General features: G+C 42.3%; 2 protein-coding genes across 2 annotated transcripts in view; both read left to right on the forward strand.

The window, feature by feature from the left end:
* mdn1 (midasin AAA ATPase 1) overlaps positions 1-13,392 on the forward strand; it is a 1,030,807-nt gene that overhangs the window by 184,232 nt on the left and 833,183 nt on the right. The window lies entirely within an intron of this gene.
* enah (ENAH actin regulator) overlaps positions 6,621-13,392 on the forward strand; it is a 66,438-nt gene continuing 59,666 nt past the window's right edge. The window contains 1 exon segment of the mRNA XM_032542343.1: positions 6,621-7,365. Within this exon segment, the coding sequence (XP_032398234.1) occupies positions 7,274-7,365 (92 nt within the window). The 5' untranslated portion in view covers positions 6,621-7,273.

Below are 13,392 nucleotides of genomic sequence, written 5' to 3' on the forward strand. Positions count from 1 at the left end.
TAATGTTGAAAGTTTCTTCATTGTACTGTACTGGCTGGATGATGATGTTTTTTAATCAGATTTTTTTTCACAACACACATCAATTCTAACATAATGTGCACTTTCAAATAAATTGTTATAACTGCTACAAGCCTGTAGTTTATCCAGACTAGTGCAGTGCCCGTTTGGAGTGCATGGCTGTTTTGAACGGACCCATTGGTTGGTTCTTTTTTTTTCACGACTTTATCTCACTATAAGCGCGGTTCAATCGGGCCAGGCTTGGTTGCAGCTCATAGAAAGATTCTGCATTGTACTCCTTTTTTTCTTTCTTTTTTTTGTCTAGCCATCACACATCCAGGTAGCATAAGAAATTTGAGTTACCGCTGGCAACAAAACGACGTGCTGGAGAGCCGAGGAACTGGGCGTTCATCTAACATGTGTTTGTGTACGTTAAATAACAGTTTACGGCAGGTGAGCACTTTTTGGCACAACACCTGTTGCCCAATACAAAGACATGCTTGGGCCACCTGTTCTCATTCCCATTGCCGGGTTTAAATACATTTATCCCCTCCCACTCTGTGTGGGACAGTAGACGATACCCGTGTCCTGTTGCACTCATACCGGCAAACCATCCATATTAAATTGCAATACTTACATACATACTTTAAGAATATACAGTGACTCAAAAATGTTATCCTTTAACCTCTAAAAAATTTAGATTCATGTTTCCATGTGTGCCAATATGTACACACATTCTGTTATCACTATCATATCCATTTCATTCCTACATGCTCACATTCGTTAGAATTACAATGCATACTAAGACACACAAATATATTAGCCTACTCAATACAACTTCATATCAGTGGCCATCACAATGACAAAGCCCAAATGCCCATGAATTATTATAATTTCTAGTGGTTACTCCATTTAAACTCAATATTATTAGCATAGAAATTACTCAAGCAAACGTACATGCACAATAGAATTTGTTTGGATGTGCGAGCTGTTCTTACAAAAAGTTGCCAAAAACAGCCAAATTGAGCTACCGTCCATATTATATAAATATATAGGTATATGTATACAAAATCAAGTTCTGTTTTTATGTTCTTGTAAAGAACAACATCTTCCAGAATGACAATCAGTTTCAACATAAAGTAAAACACTAGATCTCAGCTGGGTATTTAAAGATCTTTGCTTCTTCTTAGAACACTTATAATTACAACATAGCCCAGTATCATAAACAGTATAACATATGTTTAGTGTTTAGTGTTTATATATATATATATATATATATATATATATATATATATATATATATATAAAAGACTGAAGTAGCTGATCCTCTCTCTATTTTTAGTCAGCTGTTTTTTTCTTGCCGGCTGACTGGCCTGATGATGTCATCTACTTTACTGTGTGTATATATACACACATATATACACAGTTTGGGCTTAGCTAAATGCTTCATTTTGCGACGATGTTCTCTGTGTACTTACAGTTATCCTGATACTTTCAGGACTTGTTTGCAGCCTTAATGTTGCCAGGCTCTTTGTCCAGAAGAATGAGCTAGCGTCAGCACATCTTCCAGGAGTTATCTGCTGGCTCAGACATGACCCGTGCTCGGCAAGCAAATGGGCAAGAAATGCATTATCACAGAATGTCATGTTAGAAGATGGCAAGCTTTAAAATGTTACCACTTACCACTTAAAACATTTCTCTGGCCCCAAATCTGACTTCCTGTAGATTTTGTCTTAAATCAGAGTCATCATACATTCAGCCAGTGAGCATTGATTGTAAATTCATGCTTTTATTTTGAAGGCAGAACCAGCACTTCTCTGATACATTTAACTAAACATCAGAAGAGTTAAGAAGCTGACGGGGATCACCGCTCCGTGTCCCCTCTCTCTATTTAGTCAGCTGTTTCTTTATTGCCTGCTGACTGGCTTGATTATGTCATCTACTTTCCTCAGCAAGAAACACACACACACACACACACACACACACACACACACACACACACACACACACACACACACACAGTAGAGTTAAATACTGACAGTGAGATATTGTCCCCTCACTGGGACTCAGTCACAGCGCTGCTTCAACACGCTGTTAGAGAAAGTCTCTAATTAAATATTGCTCACATTGTTTTATATCTTTGTGTTTATTTAATGAATCTCTCTGTCTGAGAGATTAATTTTCTGTGCACTTAAAGGGATACTTCACTGATTAGCATCAAGCTTTGTATCAGTAGAAACCCGGTAGTATTTCCCTCCCTCATGTCCCCCTGAGACTAGATTTCTCTGTATTGTGTGTCTGGGAAAAAAAACCTCTGATGACGCAAAAATCGTCATTTTGCGTCATCTGAGACATTTTTGCCCAGAGGCTATGGACTACAGCCAGTAATAGGAGCTAGTTCTGCATGTTTTCAACCCGCCCATAGAATTTCCAAGTAGTGTCAGCCATCTTGAAGCTAAGCTTGAAGTAATTTATCCACACTTTAGTAGGTTAACCACAATGGCAGAAGGGGATTTTGAAGATCTGGTATGCAAATCTGATACTAGTGGCTACCTGTATGAGCCACAATACAGCGAGGACCAGTTGTGGATGATGGAGGAACACAAGGCGGCCGGAGCAGCTGCTGCATTAGAATGTAAAATGTTTGTTTGGCAAAGACTTTTCAAGCAGCAACCTTGCAATTATGTGCATTCAAACTAGCGCCCATGTGTACCACCAGGATACATTGGTACAGATCGGAGAATATGCAGGAAACGTTATTACCAGCGCCTCAGCCTGCGGTGCTGCTTGATGCTAGCCTTCTGAGCAGATGGAGCTGCTGCTCTGTTGCCGGGTAAGACTTGTGGAAGTCAGATGTGTTAACGCGGGGTGGTGCAGAAAGGGGGTGCTTGTATCCAACTGCTCACCACTGGAGGACTTTGGGACTGTTAAATGCCGACCATTCTACATTCCACGCAAATTCATAGCTGGGTAAATACTCAGTGTTTACATCCCACATAGAGCTAATGCTACCAATGTGTTAGCTGAACTTTATGGAGATATCAGTGAGCTCCAAAGACGGTGAACCTGACTTGGTCTTTTGTTGTCTGTTCTGTCCCTTGTCTTAAATGCTCCACTTTAAGTAGTAATTGGACTTTATGTATAGTCTATAATGTTTTTATATATTTTTAATGTATGTTGCGTAGGGAAGCAAGGCAAGTGCATTCTGGGAGTTGTTGTCTTTCATCCACATGAGCCCCAAAACATTTTGGGGCTTTTTTTTGGTCTAGAAGGCACCAACTTCTAAAATTATTTCACATTTCTACTACATAAGTGACCCAATTTAAATATATATTCATCTTTCCTTTTAAGAGCTCATTTAAGCATGAGTGCCATATGTAGTGAATGTAAATTCAGTGAATGAAAAGTAACCGTATGAACTCACAACCCTGCAGCCAGCTGACTCTGCTATATGTTGTGTGTGTGTGTGTGTGTGTGTGTGTGTGCGCATATATAGCTGATCTCTTACTATTGCAGTATTCATTATTTCTACTATGCTTGAAGATCATTTAAGCAGACGCAGACGTTCAGGTGGTGTGTCAGTCAGTGAAGTGTTGAAGGCTCGTGCTGGCGTGCGTTTGCCGTGTGTGTGGCATTTGAGCCACCCGTGCCCTGCAGCTTCCTGCCGTCATGCAGCCTGAAAAGGCATCAGGTCTCAGGGGAGAAGAACATATTGCTGCTCACCTCCCTCTCTTTCTTCTCCTTCTTACAAGACTATTTTCAGCCGCTATCTGCTTTATTCATCCTCCATCATCCTTCTTCACCTTCTGCCATCTCTCACCTTGTTCAGGCGGATATCTGTTTTGTACTGCTAAAACCTGACTAATAGTTAGATCTCCAGTTGTCATCTTGACATTGGGCTGCAGACTTAATCCTGATTACTGGACCATTACAGTTCTGTGTTCTGTATCTGTAAAATATGATGGCATGACACTGAGCTATTAGAATTGGATTATAAATTAGAGCACAATCATACACATGAGAATCTAACTGAGCATCTTAAACAAGGAATGGCCCAACCAAAGTACTTTCTTTCCATACTATGTACTATTTTAAATATTTAGTAAGTATGAGGCTGTTATCACACGCTGAGTCGCCCAGTCACAGTGCTGTGCTGTGTGTTGGACCTTAAAAACCGCCCAGCAGGAAGTATGTTGTCATGGACGTCATGATAGAAATGAAGTATCTGAGCGCTCTCTCCCTTCCCTCCCTTCCGCCTTCTGTCTCTACACCTCTTCTCCCCTCCTTTCTCCCTCCTCTCCTCCCTCGCATCATCTGTGCTGCTAAAAGAGGCAGGAGCCTGTTACAGGTGCCTCCCTGTACCTCTGCCTGCTTTGGAAAGTTATTTTCATAGCCGGTGTCCTGTCAGTGTCAGATCACGCCACTGATTAATCCTATATCATCCTTTTATTTTGGAATCTGTGTTATATTGATACATTAGCCAAATAATATGTATTTCAACAAGCTAATGATATACCTCTGCAGTGTCCATTATCTCTAGTGTAATGTTCATTTAAGCAAAAACAGACGTGTTTCAGTGTGTGTGTCAGTGAAGTGTTGTCTTAAACATGTTGCTGGCTGAGAGCATCAGCGTGTACGTTAATGTGCTGAACAAAGGCACAAAATGTATATCTCTCCTTGAGCCATTTTTGTTCCAACCTCCAGAGTTTGGTACAGCCTTCCCTCGCAGGCGTTTTTGTGTGTGTGCGTGCGTGCGTGCGTGCGTGTGTGCGTGCGTACGTACGCATGCGTGTGCATGTGTGTGCTGTGGGCTGATTTCATGCCTGTCCAGACAGCCAGGAAATGAGAAAAAAAAACTTTATTTGCAACATGTGTAGTAATTACATCAACCCTTGCATTAGTTTGAAGCCTTCAAACCCTGGAAAAGCATGTGTTGTCAGTGACAGCTGCAGAGGAAGCTAATGGGCGCTATCAGGCAGCAAAAGCAGCTGCCTCCAACATTATCAGCCTGTTGGATGGCTGCTATCAGGCTATCACTACCATAGATGTGAGGCGTTAGGACCCAATTCTACCTTCTAGTTGGCTCGGTGGTCGTTATCATCCGTTTGATGGCTGGATCACCTGTCCACGTGGATAGCTCAAACAAACACAGGACTTTCACTCGAGAGACCGGTAATTGTGTCTCCGTTAATAATTTTATAAGGGGTAGAGAAACCATGAGTAAGCATATCCACGCCAATGGAGTCTAGACACTGGTGGTGGTGAAGGAACAACTGGATGTACTTTGGGAGGAGGACCCAGGGTGCTGAGAATGATGACAACTGGAGGTGAATGGGGTGGAGGAGGGTTGCTTGATTTGCCATCCAGATTTATAAAGCAGGGATGCAATGACGTGATTGGCTCATGGAATTCATGGCAAATTGTGATTGGTTTAACCAAAGAGTCAACACCCTGATCAGCTGATCAGTTTAGGAAAAAGAGGAGAAAGCTTTAGAAGTCTTCCTAAAATAATTTACGCTGAGCTTCATATGTTAACATTTTTTAGGTTACGTAGGTAAGTTAACTTTGTCTGAACTTTTTCTTTCTTTTTGTCCACAATGGAAATAAACCGTCACACTTTATTGTGTTTTTATCCCTGGTGATTTTGATGTCAGCCTATGTAATTATTGCTGTGCAGTTTTCTTAAATAATCAAATAAATCAAACAAACTTACAGGGTAAGGTTTCCTAAAAGACACCATGAATGTTAGTATTTCCACCCAAACCACGATCTTTTCCTACACTGAACCAAGCAAAGTTTTGTTTGAATCCACTGCAGGACTGCCAGAGCGTGCTAACAGTGAGCATTGGCATGTGAAAAGATGATAATGGCCTTCTGAACCCTCAGTAGGTGCAGCAGGCCCCTTCTATATCTGAGAGGCTGACTATGTTTTGGTGTATAGTTGAGTTGCTTGGCCTTGTTTCCATGAAGACCACTTCTGGCCAGACTTCTTCAGACAGTAGATGGTTGTACCTGGGTCCCACTGGTTTCTGCCAGTCCTGAGCTGATGTCCCTGCTGGACATCTTCCCATTTCAAAGGGAAATAAGGTGCACTAAGTCTCCTTGGCCTGCCTAAGACTTTTGCACAGTACAGAGTACAAAAAATAAATGAATGAAGAAAGAGTTGGCATAATACCCAATAAAACCCAGTAAGGGTTGCAGTACAGTGTCAGTTCAGTGGGAAAGCCCAAATGTTTGGCTGAAAGCTCCCGATGGACACACAGTAGCTCCTGCCTACACCACCATCTAAACACAGCAGATATTATAACTCTGGGTTAGGATTTCACATGGAACAACATGATGTGTTTTCAGTGCTCTGATGCATGACTTCGTTCTAAATGCTGTATGTTTTCAGCACAATGGCAATCGATAACAGCTGACATGGAGTAATTTAGACATTGAATGTAAAGGAGAATCCCCCGTGTAAGAAAGGTGTGTTTGTCACTAATCCTGGCTCCAGAGCCACCAAATAGCCCCAATTCTGCTGCTTGTTTTTCCTAACTCTCCGGCATATTTCTGTAGAAGAGAGTGAGAGAGATGAGTTGGGTGGGTGTATGGCGAGTTAGAAATATAGGGAGTGTGAGCGCGTGGGGAGTCACTCAGATGAAAGCGGAGCAAGGATCTTGGAGGGAGGAAGGGAGGCAGCCACAGGCAGATGAAAGCAGGAGAGATCAAGTTGGAGACAAAAGGTATGAGATAGATGTAGCAGAGGAAGCCAGACGAGAGAAATAACAGTGACAGAGAGCAATAGCACAGAAAGACTAAGCTGAGCCGTGCCGTGCCGGGCTGCCTAATACCACCGCCGTGATTTCCCCCTAACAGCCTCCGCCACGGAGCCCAGAGAGCGCACGAGTGGGCTGTGCAGGAGCCTGTTGCCTGGATACCTCTGCTGTCGCCACGGCGGCAAAACGCCAGGATTGAACGGTGTGTGTGTTTTCTGGCTGGTGTTGCTGCCATGGGAAAAACACAGCTGGCTGACTGTCTGCATGGCTCCATCGCTGGCTGGCTGACTCACTGACAACGCACGTATGAATAAGGAAGGAATCTCCCTAATACGGGGGCTTTGAGCAGAGGAGGGGGGAGGCTGGCGGTGGGACTGGCACTCGGCTTTGGATGATGAAGAAAGCTGTTTGGTAGAGAGGGACAGGAAGCAGAGATTACCTTGGCGACCGAGTGAAAGAGAGGAAGCTAGGGGAGGCGAGACCCTGAGACGGGGGGAGGGGAGAGGAGTGGGGCCATGCAGATCCAGTCCTCTGGATCACAGTCCAAAGCTTCCAGCTTCATCCTCAGTCAGAGATGTGTGCTGGCCTCCAAAATGGAAACCCACCGGTACGTACCTGCTGTCATTCAAGTGGGTTCTCCTTCTGTGTTTCTCCATAAGCCTCCGTTGCAAAATCGTGCTCTTGTTGTGCTCATTCCATAAAGCAGGAACCTTGTTAGCAACCGTCTATCGCAGTACCCCAGGCCTCAGGTCTCATGAATGAGTAGTAGCAAACTGTATGCTAGAGCCATTCACACGCTTAAACCTGATTACCCCTGCTCTGGAAACCGCTGGTTTAAACTTAAACCTCCTGTTGTTTGACCCCTTTAAAAAATGTCTGAATCTGTAATATGGGTTTCTTTTTAACCAAATTACCACAAAAAATGGATTAGATTCCACACAACACTCTTTGCAAATACTATTGATCACTTTCATTCCTGACTAAAATTATCTGTACGTTCCTCTGACCTTAACTATTTGTCAAAATAATTCATAATTTCTGCTTTTTTAACTCAAATATTAGGTATAATTCTATATAAATGACAGATATTGACCATGGATTCCAAAAAGTACTGTAAAACTAACGGTAGTAAGGTGGTGTTAGTGAAAACTACAAAAAAAGTCTGAAAAAAAGACAACAATGTCAAATATTTTTCCTTTTTTGACCCGGGAGGACAATTCAGTTATTCAGTTATCTCAAGACACTTTACAGAGAGAGTAGGTCTAGACCATACTCCAGAATTTACAAGGACCCAACAGTTCTAGTAGTTTCCTCCAGAGCAAGCAACAGTGCGACAGTGGCGAGGAAAAACTTCCTTTTAGGCAGAAACCTCGGTCAGACCCAGGCTCTTGGTAGGCGGTGTCTGACGGGCCGGTTGGGGTTAGAATGAAGAGTGGCAATAACATTCCCAAAAAAAAATAGTAGTTTGTAGTAGTTCTTTGTAGTAGGCAACACAAGGGTTAAACTAGAGTTGACCCATTTTGTTTGTGTTGTAAAGAATGAAAGAAAAGCCCTTTATCACTTCGACACCACAGAGACTTTAATGTACATGAAGTGCAAAAAGAATTGTGTGTGTTTAAGCAATATATTGCATAACCTATTATTTTTCTTTTACCATTCAACAAACTTTTTAATAACCTTTTTTAAAAACTTCATCTGGTAGTATTTATCGGTCAAAATGATAATTGTCGGTTCAAAGGTTATTGATTAAAATAATCAGAGGGCTGTATTTATAAAGTAGTTGTTTAATGCGTTTACTCTGTGTTCATGCAGAAATGGTTTGGCGGTGTCTGTGAGAGACGGCCTGTTCTCCCTCAGGGTCCGGTTGGGATCTGGCTAACTGCATCACTTCTCCTACATTTAGCAGCTGTAACGTAATGTTGTGGAAGAAGACACTGCTTAATTATTAATGTCGTCTGCTAAAATGTCACAAGCTCAGGGGGCCGAAAGGGTGGTTCACTTGGAGGAAGTGTTCCCTTTGAAAGGTAGAATTCAGTTAAGGAAAATGGCCGCTTGTGAGTGTGAATAAAAAAAAAAGAAATCTATGAGATTGAGTCTGAATGGTTGTAATGGACAGTTAAACATCAGGGTGTTGAGCCACAGATATGTGCTGTCCCAGACGTTACAGTGTAACAGAAAGGTCATGTTTGACCCTCTGTCCCTTTTCATTTCCTGATTAGCTTGGTGGATAAGGCAAGCTGAGCTAGTTATTCCGGTCTGTCTCTTTCTGCATCAACAGCATATTCTGTCAGTCGTGTGTGTGTGTGTGTGTGTGTGTGTGTGTGTGTGTGTGTGTGTGTGTGTGTGTGTGTGTGTGTGTGTGTGTGTGTGTGTGTGTGTGTGTGTGTGTGTGTGTGTGTGTGTGTGTGTGTGTGTGTGTCAAGCTACATGTAAGTTCAAGTCATAAGTGCTAAAGTTGTTCATTTCTTTGTGATTAAAAACAATGTATCTGCTGTTTATGCTGCTGTTATGTGTCTATACCAAAGTATGATGTGACACTATATGGACACAGGATTTGTGGATGTTGTTCGTAAACAAGTACTTTAAGTTGTTGGCTAAATTGCAGCAATAATACAAAAAGCAAAGGTTTAGGGGTGTTGTTGGCACTCTTGTCCAAATAGCCTGTTTCACACATCTTTACTACTTATAGCCTGTTTTCTCTAAGTGCTACTAGGGCTGCACGATTATGGCCAAAATGATAATCACGATTATTTTGATCAAAATTGAGATCACAATTAATTATCACGGTTATTTGTTGATTTTAACCAAAACAAATTTTATTGTCACATAGTGTATTTATGACTGCTTTCACATCCATATTGTGCTACATTCCTTTTATGCTGAAGTTGTATGTTGTACATACATACAGCTGCAACACATGTAAATAAAAATTATCTGAAATAAATATATTTAAAAAATGTATCTCTGAGAAAGCTCCTTCACTTGTTTTCAACGATAATTGATTAAATACGCTATTACGCTACCAACTGAAGTTAGTTGTATTCAATAACTTCTTCTGTGTTTTTTGCCGTGGCCGCCACAATAGCAGAGTTACCAGCGGTAACAGTGTTGTGGACTTTTCCCCCTGTTACTCTATCCTCTGTGATTGTCTACATCTAGAAACTAAGCTGCGCGGTGCAGGGAACAATTCTGACTGGCACATGATCAGACAGTGGTTTATGGAGCGGTAGATTGGCTTTTTCGAAAAAAACCATAGCGTTCTATGAATGGAATGACACATTTAAAATATTGCTCAATTATGCAAATTTGATTGTGGGAAGCCAAAATCATGATCAGGACTAAAATTCGATTAACTGTGCAGCCCTAAGTGCAGTACAGGCGACCCCTCCCCCAGGTTTCCCCTAAGTATTCACGTGTGAATATTTGTTATTTGAACATAATTTCACTGGTATTTCATGAGCTTTGAAGGCATTTAGCCTCATTCCACTGTTTTAACAGCAGTGTGAACACAAGCCTGTACAGTTGTTCATTTGAAGGCTTCACTTGTTGGTTTCTAAGGTTAAATTCTGGGAGTGCTGCTCAGTCCAGTCCAGACCTGCCTTGTGGTCAATGTGCTCCCTGTCCCGTTGTGAATGGTACTGTGATTGGACTCTTGTAAAATCTGCCAGGCTCCCAGTTAACACACGCACTGAACCATGGAAACACCTTGCAGTACACTACTTGTGTGTGTGTGTGTGTGTGTGTGTGTGTGTGTGTGTGTGTGTGTGTGTGTGTGTGTGTGTGTGTGTGTGTGTGTGTGTGTGTGTGTTGCATCTGCACAGTGACCAACACATGCTAAACATGCATGCCTCACACGGACGTCACTGGTGAAAACAGCGTCTGGAGTGTGTTTCAGGATGTGGAGGAGATGCTCACAGTCCTTTTGGTATCACAGATGTTTTCATTTCTGATATCAGGTGTCACTGTTAGTGCATGTCTCCTTTTTCTACCTCACTGACCTGGCTTCCTTGTCTCTCTCACTTCCAGGATAGCAGCTGCTTTAGCATTGTAACTGCTTTTCTACTTGAAATGACTTCTACTTTCTCCTACTGTGTTCTTACCAATAAGTCAGCAGTAAAAGTCAGCCAAATGTCCATCTATTCTTTGGATTGTTTGTGACCCATTTGAGTCAGGGTGGCATTTCATTCACTGAAAGGTCAGATGGGCTTGTTAAGGGGATTCACACCCTGCTCTCTAGGGGGAGATCACAGTGATGCTGGTTACCATGGCGCTGAAAAGGGCAGAGTCACTAAAGGCAATGAGAGAGGGGGGGCACCTGTGGATCCCTTCTCTGGGGCTTGGTCTCTTCACTCAGCTAATGGTTTCTGTGAGTGAGCTGTTTAAAGCCTAATTGAATCCAAGAGGATTGTATGTATTAGGCCCAACTACTCCTGAAACAAGTGTGGTGCTTGAATAGGCCAGTCAATGGTCCAGGTAATTACTGGGCGATAGTGTTGTGCACCATAATGACCTGCATTAGATGACTAGGAAATAATTAGGGAACAACAAAGCAGCACTATCAATGTAGCTCTGCAGTGTTCAACCTTAGAGCAATATTACCGTTCCTTAATTGTGCAGCTAACAGGAGGATGAGTTTGCCGTTGAAAAACCCATGATACCTCTACATGTAGTGTTCAATTTCTCTGCTGCTCTTTTGTCTGTATCTCCTCAAAGCATCTTCTCCATGTTAGTCACACTTACAGGACAGGGTCTTTGCTGAAATCTTGTCCCATTTTAGTTGCAAAGCAGTCTCAGGACAGGCCATTGATAAATGGTAATGTGGACTAAGGCCAAGGCCCATTCCTGGCCCTTAACCCCTACCTTGGCCTTACCTACCCTTGGCCTTGAAACCAAGGGGAGGGGAAAAGGGTAAAAACCCCCCAGAATTGGGACACCATTTGGTGCTCACCAAAAAATTTTGATCACAAACCCCAAGCCGTCTAGGCTTTTGTTGTGGGGTTTTGGACAAATTTTATATATTTTAAGTTATTTGGGTTCTTTTTGGTAGTGCAGAGTACTTATCTTGGGGAGTACTTGGGTTTTTTTGAAATCAATTTAAAAAGCCATTGTACATATACAACTATCCCCCGATCATGGGGGGTTATCTGTTTCAGTTTCACCTTTTTGAATTCATTGTTTACAAAAACTTTTTGTTGCCAAAAATTGTTTTTTTGGTAAAATTGAACAAACAGGAAAAAACGTTACATAAATATTTACGAACCTTTTTAAACTTTGAACCAAAACTAACATTCGCAAAAATAAAAGGCACTCATGGTAAAACTAAAAAATCAAAAAACCCACAAAAAAACTACACACACAACCTGTTGTAGCTACAGCGCTCTGATATTCCAGACCATCGGGACCCTTTGGCCAGTAACCCCCCCCACATATCATCAGTGTCCCATATCAAAACCAACAACAATACAACAAGTGCATGAACATGAACAGGAATTAATTAAATATTATTTCAATAATAGTAGGCTACCAATGCAATAATGAATGGGTACAACATGAACATATGAATTAGAAATCTGCTCGTTTGCACCCCAACCTGGATCAGCTGCTGTTCCTCCTGTGTCCCTCCCGTGTGAGACCCGGGCGGGATAGTTAAACACGTACGATGTATCATAGGGCGTTATATATATCAGCTATACAATCTATGCACTATACAGTCCATTCAAAGGGAGAAATATGTGGGACTGTTCAACCCTTTGCGTTAGCGATTAGCGTTAGCGATTACGTTAGCATTGCAAGCTAGCGATTTTTAAAAAGTTCGTTAGGAACATGGGTACACATGTACGGACTGCATAGACCACAAAAAAAGACTGGGCGTAACTTTTTAATCAATTATTTAACCTGAAAGTACTTACAGTCATGTGTCCTCTGTGTTGATGCAGCAGCCCACACTGCCTGTGGTTTTCTAGGAGGTCGCGTCCCACTAGATCCGTAGGGGTATACAGCCCTTGATCCATGCCCTACCCCTAGCTCGTAAAACGTATTGGACCGGCACTAGGTGCCGCGTGAACGCGCAAAAGGTAGGGAAGGGCCAAGGGTAGGGTAAGGGGAAGGAATGGGATTCAGCCTAAGTACCAAGGGCCCACATGTGATGGGGGCCCAAATGTTAGAATGAATACTTGTGGATGTGTTTGGAGGGGCCCATAGAAAAGGCCTATCTTTAAGGCCCAGAATTTAATGCTACGCCCTCGGCCCTGCATGTTGAAGGGTCCTTGGGCAAGACACTGAACCCCGGATTGCTCCCGATTCTCCATTGGTGTGTGAATGTGTGTGTGAATGTTTATCTGATGAGCAAGTGGCCCTTGTGCGGCCGCCTCGGCCACCAGTGTGTGAATGTATGGGAATGGTGAATGCTTCCTGTGCTGTGTGAAAGAGTTTTGAGTAGTTGTTTTGACTAAAAAAGCGCTATATTAATACATTTATTTTGAAAATAGGTGCTGACAATAATGATGATGGTCTCTGTCCAACTGGCTTTAATTTGTTGGACTGCACATGTATTCAGGTGTTAATGCACATATGACATTGAAACCGGAAATTTGCTATATCATTTTTTTTCGACCGGATATCTTTTCCCTTTCTC

The sequence above is a fragment of the Etheostoma spectabile genome, chromosome 18 (assembly GCF_008692095.1).
Source record: "Etheostoma spectabile isolate EspeVRDwgs_2016 chromosome 18, UIUC_Espe_1.0, whole genome shotgun sequence".
NCBI classification, from domain to species: domain Eukaryota; kingdom Metazoa; phylum Chordata; class Actinopteri; order Perciformes; family Percidae; genus Etheostoma; species Etheostoma spectabile.